At 34.3% G+C, this 26,494-nt stretch overlaps 1 protein-coding gene across 2 annotated transcripts in view; it reads left to right on the top strand.

Annotated features, from left to right (window-relative positions):
• The window catches only part of Ucp4A (Uncoupling protein 4A), a 51,395-nt gene extending 25,025 nt beyond the window's left edge, over window positions 1-26,370 (top strand). The window contains exons 8-9 of one of the 2 annotated variants that reach the window (XM_069835016.1): window positions 1,613-1,827; window positions 9,449-26,370. In XM_069835016.1, the coding sequence (XP_069691117.1) occupies window positions 1,613-1,787 (175 nt within the window). In that variant the 3' untranslated portion in view covers window positions 1,788-1,827; window positions 9,449-26,370. Of the gene's footprint in view, window positions 1-1,612 lie in introns of both variants that reach the window. The other variant, XM_069835015.1, reaches the window with a different exon arrangement.
• The last annotated feature ends 124 nt before the right edge of the window (window positions 26,371-26,494 follow it).

Raw genomic sequence — 26,494 nt, 5'->3', positions numbered from 1 at the left:
TAGATTTGACCCATTAATTTTGTAAGACAGTTTTTCAAACCAGCCATTTTATCATTCACCTACAATTACTTTCAATTGTTTGTGGCAGTACCAACTAACCTCTCATAGTCATCTGTGTATCAAAGTATAGACTACGCTTAACTGTCACAGATGTCATGAGATTCACAGTCTCACAGATCTCTGAGATACGGATACTATCTCATAAGTAATGTCGGTTTTCGAACAAAATTTTAGTTGGAGTGTGCTGTGACAATGACTTAATCTGATCTTCAAAGAGAAGGTCATTCGATTGTATGATTTTGAGCCACGTTTCTGCAAGGTTTTGTTATCTTGCAACAGTACCAGTGATGTTTTTGCAGTGATGCTGATGGTTGATCAAGTGGTATGGGTCCTGTTGCAAGAGAAGTCTATTTTGATTAATAATGCCGAGTAATTCTCTCTCAAAACTTAAGGAACTCATTTTAGCTGTTGAACGGACTGAAGATTTGCATCGAGTGAATTCCACCTTCAAATTCCTACCAGACACATAACATTACTTTGAGGCTAAACGGATTTTGTTTAACGACGACTTTTGCAGATTGATGGGGATCGAGGCATTGTTTTGAGATATCAAGGTTGCGATAATATACCCATTTTTCAACATATGTGACAATTATCATTATAAGCCTGTCATACATGGGATTACGATAAGCTAATGACAGAAAGATACCCATTCTGTGTTGAGCCTGTTCAGGTGTCAATAAATGAGGCTCAGATCTACAACTTCTGCATGATTTTCTAAACGTCTTAATTTAGCGATGTATTGTATCTTTTGAAGCACCAAGTTCTTCTGACAACCTACGAGTATTTTTTTGTAGATTTTCTTTCAAAACTCTGTGTGTATTCCCAATATTTGATACCTTAGGTCTTCCAGGACGTTGTAAATCTTTAATGTCTCCTCCTCCATTATTGAAACCTGTAACCATCATTGTGCTACATGTTCATTAATGATACCTTCACCCTCTATTTCACATATTCCTCGAGTTGAAGCAACATATTATAATCTAATTAGAAGGACTCTTAAATTTATTGCTTTATAAAACATTTTGTAAACTCTACTGTATACAAGGTTAGTCTAGTGGTTACCATGTTTAGCTTAAGGCAATGGACTTTTAAAGGGCAATTAAATTTCTCTGCATGGCTTCCTTCAGATGAGAAATAAATTCGGGATTCTGTGTCTTAGATTTGTGGCATTTAAAAGAAGCCTGTCCTTGATCGAAATGAATACAGGCAAAATTTATCGGATTCTTCATGCCTGTGAAGTTTTCTGCTATGCAACCATCGTCCTGTGAGAGTGCAGAGGCCTCTGATGATATTAATAGAAAACATACAGAAAATACGACAGTAAGTGCAATAAAATCCAGATTGCCAATAAGACAGAAATAATTTGGAAACAGGAGAAAGATATTTACTGCTTTTAAAAATTTTTTGCCCTCAAATGACCTTGAACTTACACAGTTCGGATCTAGTGGGAGGCATGGTAACTTCTGTACCACTGAGGACATGTTGTCAAACATTTATTCAAACTAATTGAACCTGCACAGTTTTGTATGTTGTGCTTGTCTGTTGGCAGTGGCCTCATCTACAAGTCGTCTGTGGACTGTCTCATCAAGACTGTGCAGAATGAGGGCCTGTTCGCATTGTACAAAGGATTCCTACCTGTTTGGATTCGGATGGCACCTTGGTCCCTAACATTCTGGCTGTCATTTGAAGAGATTCGTTACATGCTTGGAAGAACCGGATTCTAAACTAGATATGTGAGGCTCAAAACTCAGTGCAGCATATGAGGTAGTGGCCTGTCTCTGCAGCACGTATTGATCCTCCTTACTGTGTCAGTTGTGATACTGTTGGGTTAGTTAAATAGATTCAAACAAGGTTGGCATATTCACATTAGCACATGCAAAGTGCTTTGTTAGTAGTACTGACTACATGAGTGGGGAGCTCATCTGTCAACATAATACATATAAGTCTCTTCTGCTTGTGAAAGTTGTTGAGCTGCTTGATACAGTTTGGATCTAATTTTAGTGAGAGAAATGGTAGTGCTACTATTGTAGTTATTACTTCTCTGAACTTTTTGCGTTGTTGTAGAGAAATTAGTCAAGCACTGGTATTTGGATTTTAGCTTTGGACCTAATCCTTTATACGAAAAGGTCAATGTATTGATTTTATACTTGGGAGATGTGGGGTTCGGTTCTTGAAGACTGCTTTCTTTCTTTGGTGCTTTCTTTCAGTAACTCCGAGCTAATGTCAGGATAATACTATTCTCAGAAAAATAAAAATTGACTTCTTCTAAATTATCATGATGATGGTTTTAATAGCGTGATGTGCTTTTCTTTTTATGTTATTTTCTAATTATTATGCATCCACTATAGAATTGCTGGGCACATAGTAGCATCACGGTTAAGGTGTTGTGCTACAAGCCGGAGAAGGTTGCAGGTTCAATTCGTGATGGAATTACGGGTTTTCTCATTGATCTTATTCTTGTGACTGCACTGTGGCCCTGGGGTTCACTTGGCCTCCAATAAAAGCGAGTACCAGAATGGTAGCAAAGGCAGCCAGCATGTAGGATTGACATTGCTACTGCTACTAAGTATTGATTGTCTCGTAAAGTGGGAGCTTTAATATCCCACCACCCGAAGGGCGTTTCTGGATCTATAATGGGATAGCTATAACCGTAGATTTTCCATTTTCAAGCAAGGATATTGGTGGAAGACAGGAGCCAGAGACAAAAACTATTATTATGTACGGTATGTCTTTTCTTTATACAGCTCTGTTAAGAGAACACTGATTTTCTTGACAAGTATAACGAATGTATGTACATAATACACTTTTATACATACTGATAGTTCAATCGTTTGTGTCGAAACATATTAAATAATGTCCGACTTGATTGTGGGCATCTGCTACACTGATCAATCTAGTTCTTCCCAGGACTCATTTCACAAATCATTGTCACATACCAAGCTCAGATTATCAGATAACATCACAGTTTGTTTTTATAGCTTCCCACTGGCACTTGGAAAGTGTATGATCAAATCAGATACTATTAAGATTGATGAGATAGTCTAATGACGATGCAACATTATGATGAAAGGACTCTGACAGAGATCAAACCTCTGTCCCTTTGGTGAGACAGCATTAGATGACCAACTGTGAACTGAGTTACTGTAACTGGTGCATAATAATAATAATAATAATAATAATAATAATAATAATAATAATAATAATAATAATAATAATAATAATAATACAGTGAAACTTCCCTTAATGGAAACTTCTAAATAACAGATGCCTCTCAATAACAGACATTTAAAAATTGCTGTACAAAATAATATTGACTCTTATGAGGAAAACTCTTCTCAATAGCGGCCAGTCTCAATAACAGACACGGACACCACAACATAAGTATAACTCATCAATTTTTCTCCATATTCAAATAATCTGAGAAATATTTGTGTGAAGGGCACACTGAAAAGGACATATGTAACTGTGATGAAACAGGACTGTTTTACAGGGCATTACAATATATCTGAAGGGAGGCTATGTAATGGAGAGGAAATAACAAAAGATAGACTGACTGTTATGTTGTGCATAAATATGGTAGGCGATTTTGTTACTCTGTTGATTATTGGTAAAGCAGCCAAACCATGTTGCCTTAAAGGAATTGACTTAAATGACATCCAGTGGTGAGCAAATAAATGTGCCCGAATGACTAGAGATATCATGATTGAATGGCTAATCTGTTTCGACAGGAAAATGGGCAGACAGTAGAAAATGCTTCTTTGCATCCTGATGTTGCACTTGACAACATAAAGTTGATTTTCTTGCCGTCCTGTACATCATCAACTTGTCACCATTGGATCAAGGAATCATCAAATCTTTTAAGATCTGCTATAGACAGAAAGTTCTAAGATATCTTTTGTTAAAAATGGACAATATTCGAACTGCAGGTGAGCTTTCGAAAAAAAAAAAAAAAAAAACAATGTACTGGCTGCAGTGCTGTTGGCTATGTCATCTGCAAAAGAAATCAGCCAAAAACCGTATGTCCCTGTTTTCTAAAGGCTGGATTTTTTTTATAAATGACAGTGATACAATAAATGATAAATGTGAAAATGAAAGTGCTCAGTCTGAACTTACTGAACTTGTAAAACTGTTCGGTGATACTGCAACAGACTTCGAGAATACTGATGATCCAGCCATGGATGTTGAAGGTCTCATTGAAGGTATGATTGAATCGACTAACAATGGCGAAGGTGATGAAGAGAAAGAATTGGAAGCTCATGAAGATAGTGAACGAGTTATTTCTTGTAAAGATTCAATTAAACAGGAGAGTGAAGTGAAGAAATACTTAATTCATAACGGAGATTCAGAAGAATTTAAAATTATTTCGGAAGTAGAAAATCATATACAAACTAAGCTTCAAAGAGCCTCCAAAGTACAAACTTTAGTATCAGACTTTTTTAAAACATAGAGAGACATACTGTACTGTATTAACATCCTTCAACCTTTCATTTTTATCTTACTACAGTATGTATTATCAATTATACATAGCTGTGTATGTAGTATAGTAACATTCATGTACTGAACTTAATTTACATATTGATGAAAAGTTATTTTTGTTTGAGGATGTTTGCTATTCAGAAGTTTCACTGTAATAATAATAATAATAATAATAATAATAATATCAAGAACAATAAGATATGAAAGACCCACTTGAATTCAAACAATCTTTTGTCGAAAAAGTGACATCAGACAGTGGCTGCACTCTGAGGATCTATTTGGCGAGAAAGAAGAATTTATGTTCACCATCCAAGACCAGAAACTAAAAAGAAATTATGTGAAATTTCATTTTGAAAGATAACTCATAGTGGATAGCTGAAAGAAATGCTATAAATCGGGAGAAACAATACAAAATATCACAGTTATCTGTACCACAATAATATCTGAATATACCAATAGACATAGCCCCAAATAGTAAATATCATCCATAAAGTCCACACCTGTGGAGTAATGGTCAGCGCGTCTGGCTGCGAAACCAGGTGGCCCGGGCTCGAATTCCGGTCAGGGCAAGTTACCTGGTTGAGGTTTTTTCCAGGGTTTTCCCTCAACCCAACACGAGCAAATGCTGGGTAACTTTCGGTGCTGGACCCCGGATTTATTTCACCGGCATTATCACCTTCATTTCATTCAGATGCTAAATAACCTAGTTGTTGATACAGCATCGTAAAATAACTCAAAATAAAAAAAATCATCCATAAAAATATCAGATCAAATACAAAATATTGTTCAGTTATGTCTCATATTACAAAAACAAACACCTGAATTCATCCTGAAAAAAGGGTAATATAGGATATGTACTATGACAGGGAAGTTTTCATTGACTACTCAAATACACAAGAAGCTTGATATAGTATTGACAGACAAAACTTAAAGCACCATTAAATTAATTGCGCATCAATGCCAGAGAACAAACAAGTGGTACATGAATTTTGCTTTCATTGGGCAACTGTTCCAACAGTAATAATAATAATAATAATAATAATATAATGATAATTTATTATTAGTTATTAATATAAATGTGAGATTATTAATTTTAATGACCTAAAAGTAATAGTAATAATAATAATAATAATAATAATAATAATAATAATAATAATAATAATAATAATAAGCAAAATTCATGTACCACTTGTTTGTTCTCTGGCATTGAACAAACAAGTGGTACATGAATTTTGCTTTCATTGGGCAACTGTTGCAACAGTAATAATAATAATAATAATAATAATAATAATAATAATAATAATAATAATAGTAATAATAATAATAATATAATGATAATTTATTATCAGTTATTAATATAAACGTGAGATTATTAATTTTAATGACCTAAAAGTAATAATAATAATAATAATAATAATAATAATAATAATAATAATAAAAATAAAAATAAAAATGTGACACAGTATGTTATGTCATCATCATTGTTTTCATAGTTCTTGCTGCTGTTGTTGGGTGTACCACCACCACCACGAGCACCACCACCATCCTCAATACCATATGACAAAGTTTAAGAATATTACTATGAAATAGGTTGTAATAAAAATTCGAACAGCTGGTTAAACATACTAGGATAATGAAAATGAAAACATCTTGCATGAATTTGAAATGGAACCAATACTGGAATACGAGTACATAAGTCTCGAAACAACTGGCTTCCTTTCAGCATGTTAATCTAATGTCCAGAGAGGAATACCCAGCACAAACTTGAATTACAAACCAACAGAGAGAAGAACACTTGGACGCTAGACGTGCTTGCTTATTTCACTGATGTGCAGAGAACGATATTCATTCCTAGTGCCGCCGTGCTCGTTATGAGGCTGTTGTAAATCACCTAATGCTGATTACAGAGTGCATTCGAAAGTGAGGTCTTAAACTGTACATATCGTGCAGCCTGAGAGCAGCCAACGTGTTTATTAATATTTTTATGTATTTTACATAGTTGAAAGTGCGTTTGTTGGATAACTATAGCCTTCAGATTTGTGTGTAATATTCTATGTACTTAACAATGTCCCCATTTCGTTCTAAATTAGGAAATGCTAAAACATTACATAGTCAAACTAGAGTAGAGAAGTGTATAAATTCTTGAAAAACGAAATTGGTCCCACTCGAAATATATGGGATATTCACCATGCTCCGACTGCCTTTTGCCCCCGGGATTGTCTGGGTATTCAATTTTTTGGAGGCTGAATGTGAACCTCAGAACCATCTTAGAATTCTGTCATATGAAAATATTTTTTTTATTTGATGCCGATATTGTTCATCAACATAAAATTTTATGCAACTAACACCAGTTCAGCAAACATGTATGACATACATTTAATGTAATTCTTAACTAGAAATCACAGGTCGACATGAGACCTCATTGTCATTACTCTGTATCTTTATACATTTCCATGGTTGTAATTTATAGTTAGGAATTACATTAAATGTATGTCATATTATTATTATTATTATTATTATTATTATTATTATTATTATTATTATTATTATTATACATAAAAAAGTTTAATACTAAACTGGTGTTTGTTGCATAAAATTATGTCGAACAGTATTGGTACCAAAGAACAAGAATGACATCATATGACAGATTAAAATAAACCGACCATATTACCCTAGTTATCAGAATATTTAAATAAAATTACACAGTAAATTATACATTAATGTTTTATTACAGTGTAATATATCAGTTATTAGGCCTATATGATTACCTTTGTCTTTTAAAATATTTTTGTTATTACATTTTGTGTTTTCATACATAAAAGAAATCGTGCTTCTGCATTTTCAACAATGTTCTATTATTGGTTGTCCTGCGACAAGCTTTATGTTACAATAAATTACACACGCTGTAATAATTTGATAAATCTGACTCGAAATGTCACAATCTTGAACCCACTCATCAAATGGTTCACATAGAACTGTCAGCAGCAAGCCGAGTCCAACCGAATGTTGCCAAAAGTTTGTGCAGCTCTCTGTGGCAAGCTCTCTTGCGCTTCCTCTACTTAAGAGATGGCTAGGAAAATTTTGTAGTTCTTAACAGTTCCTTTAGGACTATAACCTGTCAATAGGAGGGGGAATAGGGAGGGATGATGACTATGAAATAATTTGAATTGCTTTCGTTATATAATGAATAATAATATTAAAAAGCTGGAGAAAGGATTATATTCACTTGTGACAAATTCAAGAGGTTGTCAGAAGGTTTTCACTTTTTACTCCTGATAAAAATTATTGCCTTTCTGGAAAATTTAGTATGAATTACCTCCTAAATCTCCAAATTCTGTAAGGTAGGCGTTTCATATTCAACTAGTCCTTCTAAGATTGTATGTCTACATTCAGCACTGAACACTACAAATTTCTCTACAATAAAGGGAAGAGTCCTGAGAAATTAAAGTTATTGTAATTGCTTGAAATGGATTTCATTTTCTGTTCTTATTTAGTTCAGCCTCTGACAATAATTCAACTTGAATTGTAATGGCCGATGTGCAAAAAAAATTTGAAGGTAAAAATTATTTTCCCTGGTGACAAATCTTATTCACAATTTGTCACTCTGAATTTTTTTTTTATGAATAGTCATTCTTATTGCTGTTTATTATATATTTTTAGAATTCCCACTCCTCCTTGGTAGTCAGTTCAGTTTCCACTATGCTCTGATTTTTAATCTGTTTACATATATAAGAACGCACAACTTTAAGTGAAAATTGGTTAATTTGTTCTTGACTTCTATCAACATGTCAGGGTACATTCGTCATTCTAGTATTGTGTTTCAAAAGTTTCAGCATGGAGACTGTTTGGTTGTTAAAGGCTCTTTCTTATGGTGTCTGTACGACCATATCTTGTAACCTTACTTGCATCTCACTAGAATATTTGACAGATTCTCATGCTTCTCTCACACTGTAGCAAGTGGGTAACAAAGTGCACAGTGCTACTGGGTATGTAGGGTCACATGTGACAGTAGTTGTACATTTATGTGTTCCTAATAGAAGGGTTCCCTCGCTAATCTTGACTCACTGTCTCTTCCTTTCTTTGTCTTACCCCCATCCATGTCCGTCTCCCTTCCTTCTCTCTTTTCTGCCAGGTTCTTTGAATTTCTTTTTCTTAATATATAATCACTAAGAGACTCTACTTCCTTATTTATTTTTCAGTCTCAGACTCTCTCTGAATAAACTTCCATATAAACTTGCACAGAAAAGCATAGAAACAATTCGTTTAGTGTGGTTAGCCAAAAGTTGTTGATGAACTTTTAATAAAAGAAATTTCTCCAGTGATTGTTTATCTCCGTGTTCATTGTTACCATAACGTAATTTCTTATACAAAGCTGCAACAGTAGGTCATTTACAAAAAATTGTTGAGACAGAAACCCACATCAGCATGGCAACATCTGGACAGATGGAACTTGGAAAGAGATTCACAGTCCATTGTCTCTAACAATTCTGAGAAAGAGAAATGAGGTGAGTTTCTCTGAGTGTGTGACAAATGAAAAGATGATGATGTAATAAAAGTAATAAGGGCTACCCTCCGTTCAGGTACCACTTCCAACTAACCCTTTTATAATTGTACTTTTTTTTTTTTATTTGCTATGAGAAATGTAATCAACATTTCAGAAGACCTTACTACATACATACATATACAGTATATACAGGTGGTTTTACAAACTTTCAGGGATGATGGCGAAGGGCACATGTATCAATTTGAGATAAGAAACCCTGGTCTGGAAATGACCGAGTCGAAAGTTACAAGCAAAAATAGTTGTGTGGAAATGAAGTCATTTTATTCCTCTGTACACATGTGTATTTATCTGTACATCTTACACATACTGTATTCATCTGACGTTGTTTACGTTGTTTATTTACAGTATTCCATTCACTATGCCGTCTGAGAGATGGGGACAGGAAACTACACTAAAGCAATGCAGATAGCGTAATGTGTAACGGACATGGTCGGTCCTGATATGCACGTTTGTAGACAGCAGTGTTTGTGTACAAGTTGCAGTGTCCAGTCGATCAGTCCTAGTGAAATGGAGGAGTACACGAGAGCGGAATAAACAGACCTGATTTTCGAATACGGATGAGCCAATGGGAACAGTAGACAAGCTCACAGATAGTATCGGGCCAAGTACTCATGTAGGAGACATCCGGCCCATACCATCTTTCCACTACTGTTCCAAAGGTTAAGGGAAGGAGGGCACGTGGTGCCAAATTACAATTCCATTTCCATCCCTGAAAGTTTGTAACACCACCTCGGAAACACTCTGTATAAGTGTGTGTACAGGGTGAACCGTAAGTAATATTGCTGGGGGGTAGTGTTAATATCAGGGGATTATTCTTTGAAATATTTCAGACAAAAAAGTTTAATTCAATTTTGCTCGTTTTTGCCAGTGTTATTTCCTTTTCTCTTCCTCCTTCTTTCCATTATTCCACACTTCATCTCTCACAGTACACTCATTTTCACTGTCTCCTGCCTTCCTTATTTGCTGTTTCCTTCATACATTCTTCCCCCCCCCTTTCTATTCCTCCTTACCTTCATCCTTTTATTTCTGCCTTTTTCATTCCACCTCTTTTTCTCTCATTCAGGCAGAAAATGTTAGGAGGTGCAGTACATTTGGTTGTTTTTTCCTTTGTCTCTCCAAACATGACATTTCCAAATAGGTCACGATTGCTGCTTCCATATGTTTTAATATTTACTAAGTATGATCTTTATAAAGAACGTCAAAGATATCAAATAGTTGTTTTAAACGTGAGAACGAATGTTGTAGACAATAGTGTACTTTGAAGCAATGAAATGCCACGCCTAATATCACTGCCAATCTGTCAGGTTTACTCAGTGGTTACCATTGGATTGAAGATTCGCAGATTGAAACCCACATTAGAGCAGTATATGTTAAGGAAGGACAAATATTCTTAACGCTACTTCCTTTGAAAGGAGAGTAAAATGAAGATCACATGTTATAGATTTACAAAGCCTGAAAGAATCCTGATTTGAAGAAAAATTACCAATTTGGCATTCCTTGCTCCACCAAGTTACAAGCTATCTGAAAGAACCCTGATTTGAGAAAAAAATTACCGATTTGGCATTCCTTGTTCCACCAAGTTATAAGCTAGAAGTTGAGTCAATGATTCAATTGATCTACACAGAATAATATCTCTTCACAACTTAGACGTCTGTAGTAGATAAAACAGGACACAACGAATCGAGATGAGCTAGGTCTTCAGTGGCTGCAGTGACTAAGGGATCAAAAATTGAGCATCATTAAATAAATTATCAGAATTTTAGATTACTGAAACCAACAGCAAGAAAATGAGAAAAGTGAAAAGACGAAAGAAATTAATTTGGTTTGAAACAATATTTCATCATTGTAACTTCATATTGAGTTGGGACAGTACTATCTCTTTCCATGTTATTGCTTCATATGCAAAAGAAAAGTTAACTAACTTCTTAACACATGAATCTAGTAGCAATGTTGCTGCTGATTTCACAGTGTCTTACATAAGTCTGTTCAGATGTGTTATAATTGTTGTTTAGTCGACTGTCCAAAGACAGGTCTGAACCTCACAAGTGATACCAAGAAGGCACCACTTATGAGGCAACTAGGCAGGAGATAATGGGGTAGGATATGAGTTAGTATTTCTGTGATACTGCTGAGTTGCGAGTGTACCGATGAGCAGGCTTTGGATTGTGATGTTGGACAGATTATATTTGTCTTTGTAGTACCCCAGATCACATATATAACAGATTACTCAACCTTATAGGCTTTGATGGCAACAACTTTTATCAATTTCACTATCCTGCCCTCTAGCTATTGCATAGGAAGTCAAATTGTAAAACTCATTTGAATTGCATGGAGCAACTATACTTCCATCTAGCTGTCATTCTCAATCGACGGTGGCAATCCTGGTGGTTGTTCTCTTCCACATGTTACCAATTTTAACATTGGGATGGCCAGTCTGTTATATATGTATCTTTGGCATATAGATATCAATCTTTCCAGTGTTAACATCTGGTTGACTAGCATGAGACTCGGACTGTACAGTTGGATCAATAATGATGGGGATGGAAGAGCCAGGTAATATGGCTATCATGTCAATACATTTGGCGCTATTTTTTTGGCAATTTCATGGACGTCTTCGTACATTGTGAGGTCTTTCTCATGGAGAGCATTGGCTGTTAATTCAGTATCAGCATTCTACGTTTTATTGGTAACAATTTTAAGTAAATTTAATCTTTTTGTGCATTCAATGGCTACATAGATTATTTTATATTTCCAATACAACTTCTCATCTGAAAAGATTCCAAGAATTTTTTATGTCTAATTATTATTAGAGCTTGGTTGCAGGTCACCCAGACACCAGAGTGAAGTTAGTTGCATACAGTGTATAGTCAAGATGGTTGGGTCTAGTCAGGTTGTATTGCCTGGTATTGCAGACCGGCATGCTTCATTCCTTTTCACCACAATACTCAGTTAAAAATGAGTACTTGATTAATAAGGACAATTAGCAGTCTACATAGAAAAAGTAACTAAACACACCCTCTTCCTACCCTTCTATAAAATACGCTTTGCATACATTAACTGGTTGATTGAAATTGATATTTATCAAGCAAACATGTCAAAAAGTATATTACGATATACCGAAGTATATATATTTCCATGCAGAAATTCTGCACACAGTGTGTTGAACATTGTGTCACAGTCACACATCTGTTATGCAGTGCATGAGGTTGGCCACTAGAGGGAAACTAAGAGGTGGAACTTAAACTGAGAGGATTCGATCTGGCATTGGAATGGGAATCCGGTGTGGCTTAATGGATAGAGCATCAGCACATAGAGCTGAAAACCCTGGTTCAAATCCCGGTGCTGGAGAAAATTTTTCTCTGTTCCACTCATCCTTCATCATGTCAAGAAGTGTTCTATGCCCACAACATTCTAGAGAAATTTGGTAAGAAATAGCCTGTTTTCTACAAAACAGGAAAAATACCATTTACCGTGTTTTATAGGTATTCTAGGTATTCAATGTACACGTAAGAAGAAAGAAAAGAGATTTCATTCTGAAATATTATAACAGTACAAGAAAGAATGTAAAATTAAATCCAATATTAATGAAGATATTCCCACAACTTCCTGATCACACTCAAATAGTCAAATAGAATTTTTTCGCAATTGTGTAATGTTGGTACATGCCTTTTAAGAAAAATAGGTAATATGTATATCAAAGAGTTCGTTGAAAAATATAAGCATGAATAATTTACCCATGGGCTTCTCTAGATACAAGGTTTGAGTGATAATATGAAAAATTTTACTTTCGATATATTTAAGATGTATTTCGCAATTAAATGCAATTAATTATAAAGGAATTATGAATGTATAAATAGTGACATAACATTGCAACTTTTGTATTTTAAGTTTTTTTTTTAACATAGCCTATATACAAACATGTTGTAGAACGTCATATATTGTATACGGTATATTTAATGTAAATATATGAAACTAATATTTTTGTGCAAAATTGTATTTTATGTAGGCCTACTACTAGAAATATTATATTTATAAATTTAAATATTGTATTTTTCACTGGACTGTAGTAAGAGTACAGGTATTACCCATCACCTTTACCCTCTTACAACAAAGCAGAAGCCTCTGTGTTCACATAGAATAATAAAATAAACATTCACATTGAAGTTGGTACCTGTGACCGAGCTCTACTGATTTTATTGTAAATGGTATCTTGAGCAGTATTAGGAAGTTTTCAGACTACATTTTATTCTTCCTTTTGATAATGCTAAGGATCATTTAGTTATCCAAGCATCTATTTTATTAAATGTAATCTGAGCACTATTGGTCAACAAATCTAGATTCCTATTATTATTCAAGGAATAATATCATCTGTACAGACAGAGATATTGGAGTCTAATGGAAGAGTTGAGGAAATGTCAAAATATTAAATAAAGTAGGGCTCAGTATAGAATTTTGCAGGATGTCATTGCCATTCTATTTTTCTTAACATTGATTCATTAACCATTACTTGGATTTGTCGGTTTTGCAAAAAATTATAATTAATTTGTAGCAGATGTTCTTTGATTGCAGTTTTGTCACTGAAGGATAATAGAGGTTGTAGAAGCTTTGTCAAAAACAGCTTCTAAACCAATGGTTATAGTTTTCGTGGTTGTCTTCTTGATAAAGCCAGTGTATATTACTTCTATAATGCTTAATAGACTGACTAGTCTACTATGTTACTGCTGATAGCTGACTAAACATACATACATAATGCTTAATAAGGCATATACAGTGCTTCATTCCGTCTCAAATCCTATTTTTTGCTAGTTGGAAGATTGTTGTGTTCCATATATCATTTTTATTGTTGTGTTTCAGATACCATTTTTCTAGGCAAGATGCAAGTTCAATTGGTCTGTAAAAATAGGTTGTTAGTATTTGTCCTTATTGATTTTAGTATAGGTGTTATGATGGAATATTCTGCTCCGCACCATAACAGCATGGTCTAAAATGTCATGAACCCCTCTAAAAATCGAAAAAAAAAAAAAATGGATAGATCTACTTGTTTTATGGTTAAAAAAATTTTAGAGGTTTCATTTTTTCATTTATAATATTCACAAGAATGGTTCCGGTATAGAGATGCAAACCAAAATGAAAGAATTTACATTTTTAAGGGTTGGTAAAAATTATATTTTCCATAATTTGTGCACTTCCTTCTGCATTTTGTTCTTGCTGCAGAACTTAACTTCAAAAAAACATGTTTGACCCATTCCTTATACCTTATACTTAGCAGGTAGTGCTATTCCCACCACTTGACTTTACACAACCCTCCCGATTGCATCCTTCTACTTGACCTCCTACAGTACAGAACTCTCAACACCTCGCCATTTCAGTTAGTACTGTGCAAGCAGTCGTGTTTAATATTCCTATTCCGTTGTGAGAGTAAAATAAAATATAGGGAAAAGATCTGTTGGTGAAGATATTAAATGATGATTAATGAGGCTGCAAAATGACGGAAAAAAACATGCATAAAATTGTTCTCCAATAGGCTGCAGTGTTCGAAGCCAGAAGGGCGATAAGTATAAACCTGACTGCCTGGTTCCCAGTGTCCAAAAGAGAGATATATCATTATTTATAGTATGGGCTGCAGAACATCTAGAGTAGTGGTCGTCAGCACTCGCTGAAATGGGTAAGGGGTAAGCGGAGCAATGTGTTGTGCCCCGTCATGCAGCAGGAAGAGGTAGAGAGCATACCTGCCAGCAGCTACGAATGCACCATGGTGCAGTGTCTTCTGTGCGGGTAAGAGACGCTAGCCCGAGAGTGCTGTGTACTGAGGACCGCTGATCTAGAGATCTAGAGGGACTGGGGAACTTTGCTTCATGGATAGGAATACAAACACTAGAAATAATAGGGTGTCATGGAGGATTATATGCTGCCATCAAAAAGGAAGCTTCTGGGGTGGTATAAGACCTGGTGGTACCAACAAGACAATGTGCCCTATCACAAGCCGAGAGGTGGACATAGGTGGTTTTCCGAAAATAAAGATTCTCTTCCCTGGCCTGCAAGATCACCAGATCTGAATGTGATGGAACATGTATCGGAGGCTAGAACAAAAAACTAGTGCCGAACTTGGCAGAATTAAAAGATAGCAACAGTATGGATTGAGATAGGGAAAGGTGATTACTGTAAAAAATAGTAGATTCCACGCCTGCCAGGGTGAAATCCTGCTATGAATCCAAAGGAGGTGCTACAAAAATATTAAGTGAAAGAAAAGTGAAAAGTAATCAAATAAAATTAATAATTATTAATGAGAAAGAAAAAAAAAACAAGAGTTTTTCTGTGTGGTTTGCATAACATTTTTATGATTTTATTTCCTTCCGTTTGAGAAAAGCCACGGGACTTCTGACAATGTTTCAAGCCCTATATAGGTAAGCCATAATTTTTTAAACACCCTTAAATGAGAATTTTCAATTAAAAGAAAAAAGCAAAACTAAAAAATCACAAAAAGCTGCTAATAAAATAATGATAGATGGTCAAGGTCTTAAAAAATTTATCTTCACACCATCAATAATACATATATTTAATCAGTAGTATTTTCTAAGTTCAGTAAAATTCAGTCAACTCTCAATATACTGTTTTAGCCGAGGGGGGGGGGGGTCGGCATCTTAAACTTTTGCTTATTACTGTTTATGATAGTAATAAGGTTTGTTCCAGCACAGTTCAGAATCAATTCTGAACTGCTTGCTTATGCACAGTAGCTCAGTGTGCATTCCAATGAGACTAGAATTCATTCCGAACCGATGCTGAACTCCCATTTCCCTGTTCCAACATGCTTTAGAACTCCTTTGGAATAAGTGAAATTGGTTCTCAATTAAGAGCAGTAACTGGGAATTCTGAACTGTTGATGTATGCACAGATGGTTTAATCTGAAGTTGTTAAAATGCTTGGAGACTAGGCAGGTTAAAGTAAAAAAGTAGTCCATCATGAGTGATTTTTACGAAGAATTAAGTTCGGAAGAAGAATATAATTTTAATATGAGAAGAAACTCCGAAGGCCTTAAAAGACGAGTTCAAGAAACATTCCAACAATGTAAAAAATCCCGAACTAGTTCTGACACGTACACAATTGATGCATGCGTCGGAAGAAGTTCGATATTAGTTTGGAACACTTTCTGAATTGCTTGCTGGGGCAAACCTATAATCATTCTGAAGTTATTCACCAACAAACTATTAAGATGTCTTTTCATGCAGGTATTGAGGTACCAATGTGAGGTCAAGTATAATGGTAGTACCATAATTGGGAGACTATGTAAATTGTTATTAATAAAGTTACATTGTTTGTAATAATCCGTTTAAAGTAGCACTAGTTGGGTTTGCAGGATCATTATTTCAGAGAGAGTGTCTAGAGTTGAAATCACTTACCATTATTGCTTTACTTGGAGATAGAAGTTCAGATCTTCCTTAATAATGTGGTGGAATATATACTATGTTAACAACATTCAGATCCTCTTATGCGTTGAATTACTGTTTATACATATCATCGATGTTTGTATTGTTAATTATGAATATTGAACAATATTTTTAGTTATTTAACGACATTGTATCAACTACAGTACTAGGTTATTTAGTGTCGATGGGATTGGTGATAGCAAGATGGTATTTGGTAAGATGAGGCCGAGGATTCACTATAGATTATTTGACATTCACCTTACAGTTGGGGAAAACCTCAGAGAAAACCCATCCAAGTAATCAGCCCAAGTAGGAATCGAACCTGCGTCCGAGTGCAACTCTATATCAGCAGGCAAGCAAGCGCCTTAGCCGACGAGCTATGCTGGTGACCCTGGGACGATTTGGCAGCATAGTTCCCTTGATTATTGTGGTGATTCCACCATCTCTCCTATGTTCTTTACCAACGTTCATGAGAGAGTATCCCTTAATTCTAAAGTCATTTTTAGACTGGGAGTTTAAATAGTGTCAGCAGAATTATACCATCAACTTTGTTGCCACATTGTCAGTTTCTTCACTATTAATAATAATAATAATAATAATAATCCGTGGTGCTACAGCCCGTGAAGGGCCTAGACCGACCAGCCGGCTGCTGGCCTCATGCCCACATGCCGAAGCAGAGGTGGACGATCATCCAACCAGAATGGAGGTATCGTGTGGTTAGCACGATGATCCCCCCCAGCCGTTATAGCTGGCATTCACAACCAGATTTCGCTACCTATCGTAGCTCCCCAAGTGCATCACGATGCTGGTTGGGCATCAGTCCCATACACTGGCCGAAATTTCATGAGAAAATTTCTTCCCCCACGAGGACTCAAACCAGCGCGCATTCCGTAATGTGAGTCCTAGGCAGAATGCCTTAGACCATGATGCCATGGCTCGGGACTTCTTCACTATTACTTTTCAGAAATTATCTGCTGCAATTACTGAATATTTGTGATAGTTGGATTGTACTTGCAATATGCTCCATCACTGTGTTTGAAATAAGCAAGCCACTCTCTTAGCCAGTTCAACTGGAACTTTAGTTTTTTGCCTTGCACTGTGTTTATTGGAAAAGTAAATGTTTCATTAGGTACAAAAAATTCCCTTAACATATTGCGTTTTAACTCAGGTGTATTTGGGACTGGTACTACTTTACTGAATAGATTATTATTTATTATAAGACACGAGATTTAGTGCAAACATTTAACAAGAAAAACTCATGCCTTATGTCCTTTGCTGGGCTTAAAGGAAACAACTAACTGGGGAAACCCAACCTGGTGCCTGTCAAAAAGCAACCCAGTGGGTTGGAATTCCGTTAACTTAGGTTTGACTTTCTCTGTATAATTTAAATGTAGCTGTTAACAGAAATAAAGCAAAAAACTTAATTTTTCTGTAAAAACTTATATGCAAAATTATTTCTCAAATTGAAAACGTAGATATTCGAACAAACATGATAGAACTTAAGAGATTTACTTTATTTTGTAAAATTGACATAACCCTAATCATTATGGAAACAGAGAAATAAAACGACTTCATTTTTCTGTAAAAGGTTTTCTGTGAACAGAGTCACAAACGTACTTTCGAAGTCTTTGTTCACATCCCAACGCAACTAATTTAAAATCCAGATAGAGTCATTCACATGACGCTATATCTGTAAAAGTAATGTCATTTACATGTGGACGAATGTTTATAACTATTGCTTTAAAATTTCTCCTGGAACGATTTTCTTTTGTGGTATTGTTGGTTAAAAAGTAAGTAATTATACCTCAACTAATACTTTTTGATATTGATATTAATTTAATTAGTTCTGAATGAATTTTAAAGCATGTTGGGACAGGGACCTGGGAGTTCATTATCGGTTCGGAATTAGTTGTCTTGTTGGAACGCACATTGAGCTACTGCGCATGAGCAGGCAGTTCAGAATCGATTCTGTTTAATTTTGAATACTTGTATTCGTAAATAGTGAAATAATATTAATATGATTACAGTATAGGAATAGCTGTTTATCTCGATTTAAGTGCATATACCTAGATCATACAATTTATAAATGAAGTTAGATACTTTGTTAGAATTATAAAATGTTGTTTGAACAAAAGTTAAAGAAAATTAGCTACAAACAGGAATATCAGAATGATAAATAACTGAACTGTTGTAGATCACGTAAAAATGAGAAAATATGTTTCTTCTTCACGTCACCAATTTTAATATTAGGGATGTATGTGTATGTGCCCTCAGCGTGTTTTACATGTTACGTCGTCTTGCAAAGAATTCAGGAATACATAGATGTTAATTTGTTGATTCATATAGGATTGTCTTGACATGTGAAATATTTCTGCTGTCACAATAGCAAAAGCAGCTCAAGTATCCTCTATTTTTCCTCAGTGTATATGATTTTCTACAATTTCTGCTTTAATAGACAAATTTTGTAATTTGCTCAATGTTAGCCATCTGAAATGTAAGACTTCATTAGAGATATCCATTATGCATATCATTATATTATGTTCTTGCTGTATGCGGAATATATATATATATATATATATATATATAGACACACACATATATATATATATGTCAGTCTGGTTAGCACAGTCAGTATAGCGCTGGCCTTCTGTGCTCGAGGTTGCAGATTCAATCCCAGCCCAGGTCGATGGCATTTAAGTGTGCTTAAATGCGACAAGTTCATGTCAGTAGATTTACTGGCATGTAAAAGAACTCCCACGGGACAAAATTCCTGCACACCAGCGATGCTGATATAACCTCAGCAGTTGCGAGCATCATTAAATAAACCATAAATTTTTTTACATATGTACACACATACATACGGTGCTTTTTTTTTTCTTGTGGAACATGCTGGAATGCTTGCACCTTTTTGTTATATATTTCATCAATGAATTGATAAATGTTCGAATTCTGCACTGCCAATATATTGTGAGCCTTCATCCAACTCAACTTCATTGTCTAATCAATGAGATCATCCCTCATAGTTACCACCATGAGGAACCTGCTTCCTATTAGAACTGTTGAGCCTCCTTCGATCAACTTCAACCCTGACAAGTATGTTAAATCTTGGTTGCTAAAAGGCCATCATGCTGCAACAGACATCACAAGGAAAGAGCATAACAGGACTGTAAAAGAGAAAATACTGAAGAAATGGCCATGCTGTGATAAATCCTCCAATACTTTGGGTACCGATATGTAGTTTAGTAAATGCCTTTGTTGCAAACCAATTTGTTAATTTTTTAACCCAAATTGAGTCAGTTTATACTAATATGTATTTCCTCTGAAAGGTGCAGTAAAATGTGAAAATAAAGATGGATTAATTATGTTTTTAACGTGATTTTTTTTTTCTGAACTTAGTTTAAGCGTTGAATTCCTTGTGCACTGTGCATCTCCCTGTCTGCTCCAATATATTTTTCAGAGTTCAATAACCTTTGTCTCTAGAAAAAAAAAAACACTGTGTGTGTATGTGCTTGTGTGCCATAGTACAGTTCTCTAGAGCTCTACATTTCATTAAGAACAACTGACCGAGAATCATGATAATATGCTCGATCGGTTGCTCGCTCCGTACTATGTACGCAGCAGGCTGGCTGCCGAATGTCCTAACTCCCCAGAAAGCAAAACACTCAATGAAGCATCACGGCCGACCGGTCGTCCCTATTGTATCAAGGGTATCATAGACCGTTTACAGAATGCACTATAGAAATTATTAAACTATCTGATACCCTATCACCTGTTTAGTGAACCTAGTAGATATACAGGCTATCAAGTTGAATAAAAATTACAGTAAAATATTTAAATAAAATATTAATAAATCAATAAAATAAAATATTAACAAACTATGTTATCTGTAAGAATATAAATATAAAGTATAAGCAGCACTAAAAAAACGATAAAAAATTGTTAAGTCTTTATCCTCCAGTTGAACGGAACAGTTAACTTACAATATTTTGTGTTATATTCGTAATGGCACAGTACAAAAGTAAATACATTAAAGAAACCAAAGAGGAAATTCTAGATAAGATTGAACAAAAATGATTAATTTTAAAACCAAATGGCAATTTTCCCATTAATTCTTTTAATTTTGGAATAACTTCAGCACGAATTTTGTTGGCTCCATCCTTGACATTTCGTGATATGGTCATTTAAATACTGACTGTAATATATTATGTCTGCTTTTGAAAAAATTTGGCATGCATCACAAAATCTCTGTTCTTTTTATACAATCGCATATTTACTCAGCTACATTAAACATTTTCGTTACTGATATGAGTTCAACAAGATGGATGCTGAATAAAATTATTGATAATATAAAGCATTAGGCCTATTTCATTTAAAGAATTGTGTTATTTAAAAATTATGTTTCCTTGTGTAAATGTTCAAATACTTTCTAATTTTCGTGCTATCTGAAATAAAAATAAAATGATAACCTTCTTAGGTAGGCTGTTTGGAATTAAAAGATGATGTAATTGTGGTGCAAATACCTCGAGCACTCGTGACCAACTGAGTACCGGTAAATGTTTCGACTGATCAGTTATAAATTCTCCATCTGCGAGCTCAGTCAGCCATTTTTAAGAAAATGCAAAGGTCTACAGTTCTTTTGCCTGTAAGGAACACTATCTTGGAATCATTAACCTTCGGCATATTTTAATTTCTTAATGTATCTTTGCTGAATATTTAGGCATAAGTCTCTCATAAGAACTAATTTATGATAATGTAGTACCATCTGTAAAATATTTTAAATATATGGGATGAACAGTGAAAGAAAATAGTTGTAATGTGGCAATTGAGGAAAATCAATAAAAGAAGGATAGTTCGGAAGTGATTGTGTTATGGGAGTTTGGAAAAATATAAATAAAATAAGTAGGGTAATTTGCATTCTGAATTCACTTCTACGGAGTAGGAATATTCTACATAAAATAAAATTATACTAACTGAACCTTTGGGCTTGCCACTGTAAGACCGGGTGCACATAGAATAACTATGCAGCATGATGCGACACGACATTTTGTCTCATGGTACTTGTTTCCCACTGGTTTCTTATTATGTGGTGCACACACAATCAGACGCGGCACGACTGTCACAAGCAGACACTAGGAGACACGGAGAGACAACATCAAATGACTGCTTGAAGTTCGTCGCGAGGAGACTGTCCACTAGCTCCATTATACTGCGCATGCGTTAGTAGTGGCTATGATTGCATGCTTCCACCATCTACAAATACCATATTGTTGTGCAGTGCACATTATTCATAATGGAGCTCGATGCAGATAAATTAGTTGTTTTAGTACAGGATAGATATGTATAAAAAAATGTATATTTTCCCTGGACCAAAAAAATTTTACAAACTGACTAGAATCACATCTAGTAACAAACTATTAAAATTCTTTTCAGAAAGGAGCCACTGTGTAAACATAAAAACGACCTATGTAACGAGTACCGGGTACTAGAAAACTACCAATCTTTGAAATAATATCGCGACAATAATGTGGTTTCTAAAAATATGTGAGGAACTGCAAATAAGATGAAAGCACCAGGTGAATAATAATATTGGCAGTAATAATAATTACAATAATAATAATAATAATAATAATAATAATAATAATTTGTAGTAGGCCTACTTCTCTCCTCTATACTATAACTCATTATTGATTTAATATATTATTTTTCTTTATTGTGAGTCGTGAAGTAGTCATAAACATAGAAAATGACGTCTGTGCACTACATTAGTAGTATTTAATTTTAAGACTCTTTCAATCCTATAGATTTTTAGGTGCATTAGACATCCTTAGGAAATAATAACCAAATGCAATAGAATTTATCATCTAGACAGTCCTCTTTCATTGACGCCATTTTCTAGCCTAGGCCAGCCAGCAAATCAGTTGTCGCAAGGAGACAGTGCTATGTTGTCGCAAGGCATTGTAAAGCAAAATGTCGCATCGCGCCACGTCGCATCTGATTCTGTGTGCACTCAGCCTAACTCTTTTCAAACAGAGCCTCTTTTGGCTTCCAATATTCCAGTTTTATCTACTGTTTCATGATCTTAGATGTAGTCATTTGTTGGATAGTCCTGAACAACACGTTTTATTTTGTAAGATATTCATCAAGCAATATTAGTGGAGAATATTTCGTAAGAAATTCTGTAGATAGTTCCCTAATTCCCCAAGTATTTACAAAACAGTATACTGATTAGTGGAGAAATTTAATTCAGTTGACTGTATTATATAAGAAACCAAAAAGAGAATGGTGTTTTAACAGAGAATTGAATGAAATTCGTGCTCATTAGAGGCCAACCCTTGAAAGTCATTCTGTAATGGCTCACAGCAGATGGGAGTGTCAATAAATTTAGCATGCTGCACTACGAAACTTCTGAAACTGATAGATACTAATATACCTAACTTTTCGCGTGAAGAACTCCACTCGATTTCGGAAAATATATTTTTAAAAAATCTGAACCGTGCACACAAGAAGGTAGTCATTTCGAGCATCTACTGTAGACAGAAGGTATATTTAATTGCAAAGCAGTTTATAATTTGGTATGAGAAGATTCACTGCTGTAGCAGAGGTCAGCCACACAGGAAGCTCCCTGCAGGAGTTTATGATTGGATTGATGAAAAAGGAAACAGCCAGAAGAGAAATATGAATTAGAAATTTCATGGAAAATAGGAGAACAATATTATTCTAATATGATTATGTAGGATAGCAAACTTGGTTGAGCATTAATAATTAGAAATTGAATGAACAAAGAGGAACACGTGGACAGATGGAATCTGAGAAAGCCATGAAGAATATTAAAGGATGAGGATGATGTATGTATCAAAGTCGCTGGAGAAGAATGAAACTTCTTAAAGCTGAAGAAAATAATGAGTACACAAACATATTCTTGATAAAAAAGAAAGTCGAAATATAATTGCCTATTTAGCACGAAGCCCAATGCAAAAATTGCACAAAATAGTTTTCTCCTCTACTTTTTCTTTAAAAAAATCATAATATATTTTTTAAATATGTTCCCAAAACAATGTTCTCTTCAGAGCAGTATTCTAAAATGCCTTGGATCTAAAGTATGGCTTATAAGATATCTGGAAATGTCTGTAGAACACTTTTGCACGCATCATTTTACAGTGATAATATCACTTCAGGGGTCTCTCCCATCAATCCATTATAGGCCTACAATATATATTTTAATAAATATATATAAATAACTTCGTAATGAAGTATGTGCAATTTACATTGCATACTGTAATATTCTTCATTACAAGACAAATATGTTCTGTATTCAACCTTTCTTTATCCCTGATCATTCTACAAACAAAAGCTAACAATGTCAACAATTAACAAAAGAATGTTCACATCGAGAAAGGAAACATCCTTATATAACACTTCTTCTTAAAAAAATAGAATTTAATGAGGTATGTAATATAATTATACAAAGAAATGTTACATTTCTTCAGTGAGCCTTTTCGGAGGTCAAATACCATCAAGCACTCCACCATTACTGTCATTACTACCACTGTCACAGTCAATGTTATCATTATGTTCTATTGCCAACTCAATATTATTATCACCTGAACAATCTATGTTATCTGCCTCTTTAATCTCTAAAGATTCCTTGTTTTCATCCTCACTTCCCATGTTTGTTTTCCAAGTATATCTGAATCTTCTAGTAATTAAGCTTATTTTATATATATATATATATATATATATATATATATATATATATATATATATATATATACACACATACATACATACCTAATATGTAGTTTTCCTCGTCGCCAATGTAATATTCTTCATTACAAGACATGTTCTGTATTCAAATTTTCTTTATTCCTGATCGTTCTACAAACAAAAGCTAACAATGTCAACAATTAACAAATGAATGAATGTTCACATCGAGAAAGAAAACATCCTTACATAACACATACCATGAAATGAAACTGTTCCAACTTCCTTGATTTAAAAATTATAGCTAAAATGTTTCGTAAACCTTAATCTGCAAAATTGTTTGCTGTTTCGTGAGATGAAGACTTATACTGGCATAATATTATGTAGAAAATAGTGAATCTATCAAATGAGAAAGAATATAAGATTTGTATCTTCTTACTTAGTTCTTAACTAAGCTTTGAGAGATAACTAAGTAAAGATATATTAGCTTAAAGAAATTATTGGTACCTAATTATAATTATTTTTAATATCCCTTTTACACTACAGTGGCAGACTGTTCAAGCATTGGCAAGAGACTGTAATGGGCCACTAGGCCCAATACATGCAAAGATGATGATGATGATGATGATGATGATGATGATGATGATGAAGAAGAACTGTTGTGACGTTAAGATAAAAATTTCGTAGCAAGAAACTTTATAACAAAGGCTGTCTGTAATTTTTTTCTTCTTATATTATCAATGTCAAGTTCTGTGCTCGATCTAAGTTATAGAGCAGAGACTTTAAGAACTATATCCTTACTCCCCACTCATCCACAATAGCAATATATTTGATATGTTGGTAGGTATTGAAAATGTAAAGTCAAGATGAAGGGAGCCACTTCTCATAAACGTGGCTGTGGAATGTTAAGATTGAATTGCAAAAATTGGAAATGAGAGTATAAAGAACAAATTTCCCACCCCTCGAATATCAAGAGTTCCTAAATAGTGTAAACTAAGTTCTGATCTCTCGTTTCCATCTGAATCTGAACACTCTCCAGCCTTTCGTTTTTCCTCTCCCCCGCACCTGTTAGATACTGTTATGCCTAGTTTACATCATGTAATTTATTTTTTTTTAAGTACCTGTCGTATGTGTTTTGGAAATGTGCTTCTGCGGGTCTCAACATAGTAGGGCTCCTGGTAACAGGGTTAGATGTATTTTTAAGGATAAATGACAAATAACGTTAAAGTAGTTAATAACAAATGGAATAGTCTGTTTTTAAACTGTATTTATATACTTGTTTCGGAATTATTTTTGGGATTTATTGTATGTAGTTTTTATAGACAAAATAAATAAATCATGTATATATTTTGGTAGAATGGAGTGTTGTGTGCTTATGATCGTGGAGGACTTCATTATAGTGGCCAAATGATATACTGCTAATTGTGAATTGTATGTATAGTATGATCCTGTCTTAGTAGGTAAAGCGAATGATATGTAGACTACACATAAGTGGACCATACTTTTAAAATATGTAATATAGACGTACGTCTCTTCCTTCAGTTTTTGGTGTATTCTCTAATGTTTTGCTGACTTGTGTACAATTGTCAACATTGGAATCATTCACAAAAACTTGCATAATTGAATTAAAAAGTACCTATTGTAATTCTCATAGTAAACTTAATATAATTATTGTTGGTTGCATTTTTCTATGTTTTTAAATTAAATTATGTTTCTTATTAACTACATTATTATAGACTACATAATCATTGTCTAGTCCATCATAGTTGTGTAATTTTGTACAGTATAAATTACTGATATAATGAATACAACAGTCATCAAGTGTTAAAAGTGTTAAATTTGTTTTAATGAAACTTCTTGTAATTTGAAAATAATTCTGTCGAGTGCATTTATTTTTGCCAAGCAATGACATGACCTTTAGTAATAATAATAATTTAGTACCGGTATTCCTGTTAAAAATCATTATATTCATTGGCTACAAGAAAAGTGAAACTATACTGGTAATCATTTCTGATAATTCAAAAGTACAAGTGGATACCGGTACAGAATATATTTTGATCTGAGGAATTTTAGCATTATAAAATGTTATGTATTTATTTTGTATATTGTGGCACAGTGATTACAGCAAAATTAAGAAACATACATCTCCAATTGTTTTCTTTGTTCACATGACCTTCCAAACTATTACTATCCATTAACAATATTTAGGAACTACATTTACCACAAATTACAACTCGCAGTCAGAACATTATTTAATATACTTAAA

The sequence above is a fragment of the Periplaneta americana genome, chromosome 9, assembly GCF_040183065.1.
Source record: "Periplaneta americana isolate PAMFEO1 chromosome 9, P.americana_PAMFEO1_priV1, whole genome shotgun sequence".
Lineage (NCBI taxonomy): Eukaryota > Metazoa > Arthropoda > Insecta > Blattodea > Blattidae > Periplaneta > Periplaneta americana.
The sequence above is the reverse complement of the archived record's forward strand: the minus strand, read 5'-3'. Positions and strand labels throughout refer to the sequence as shown.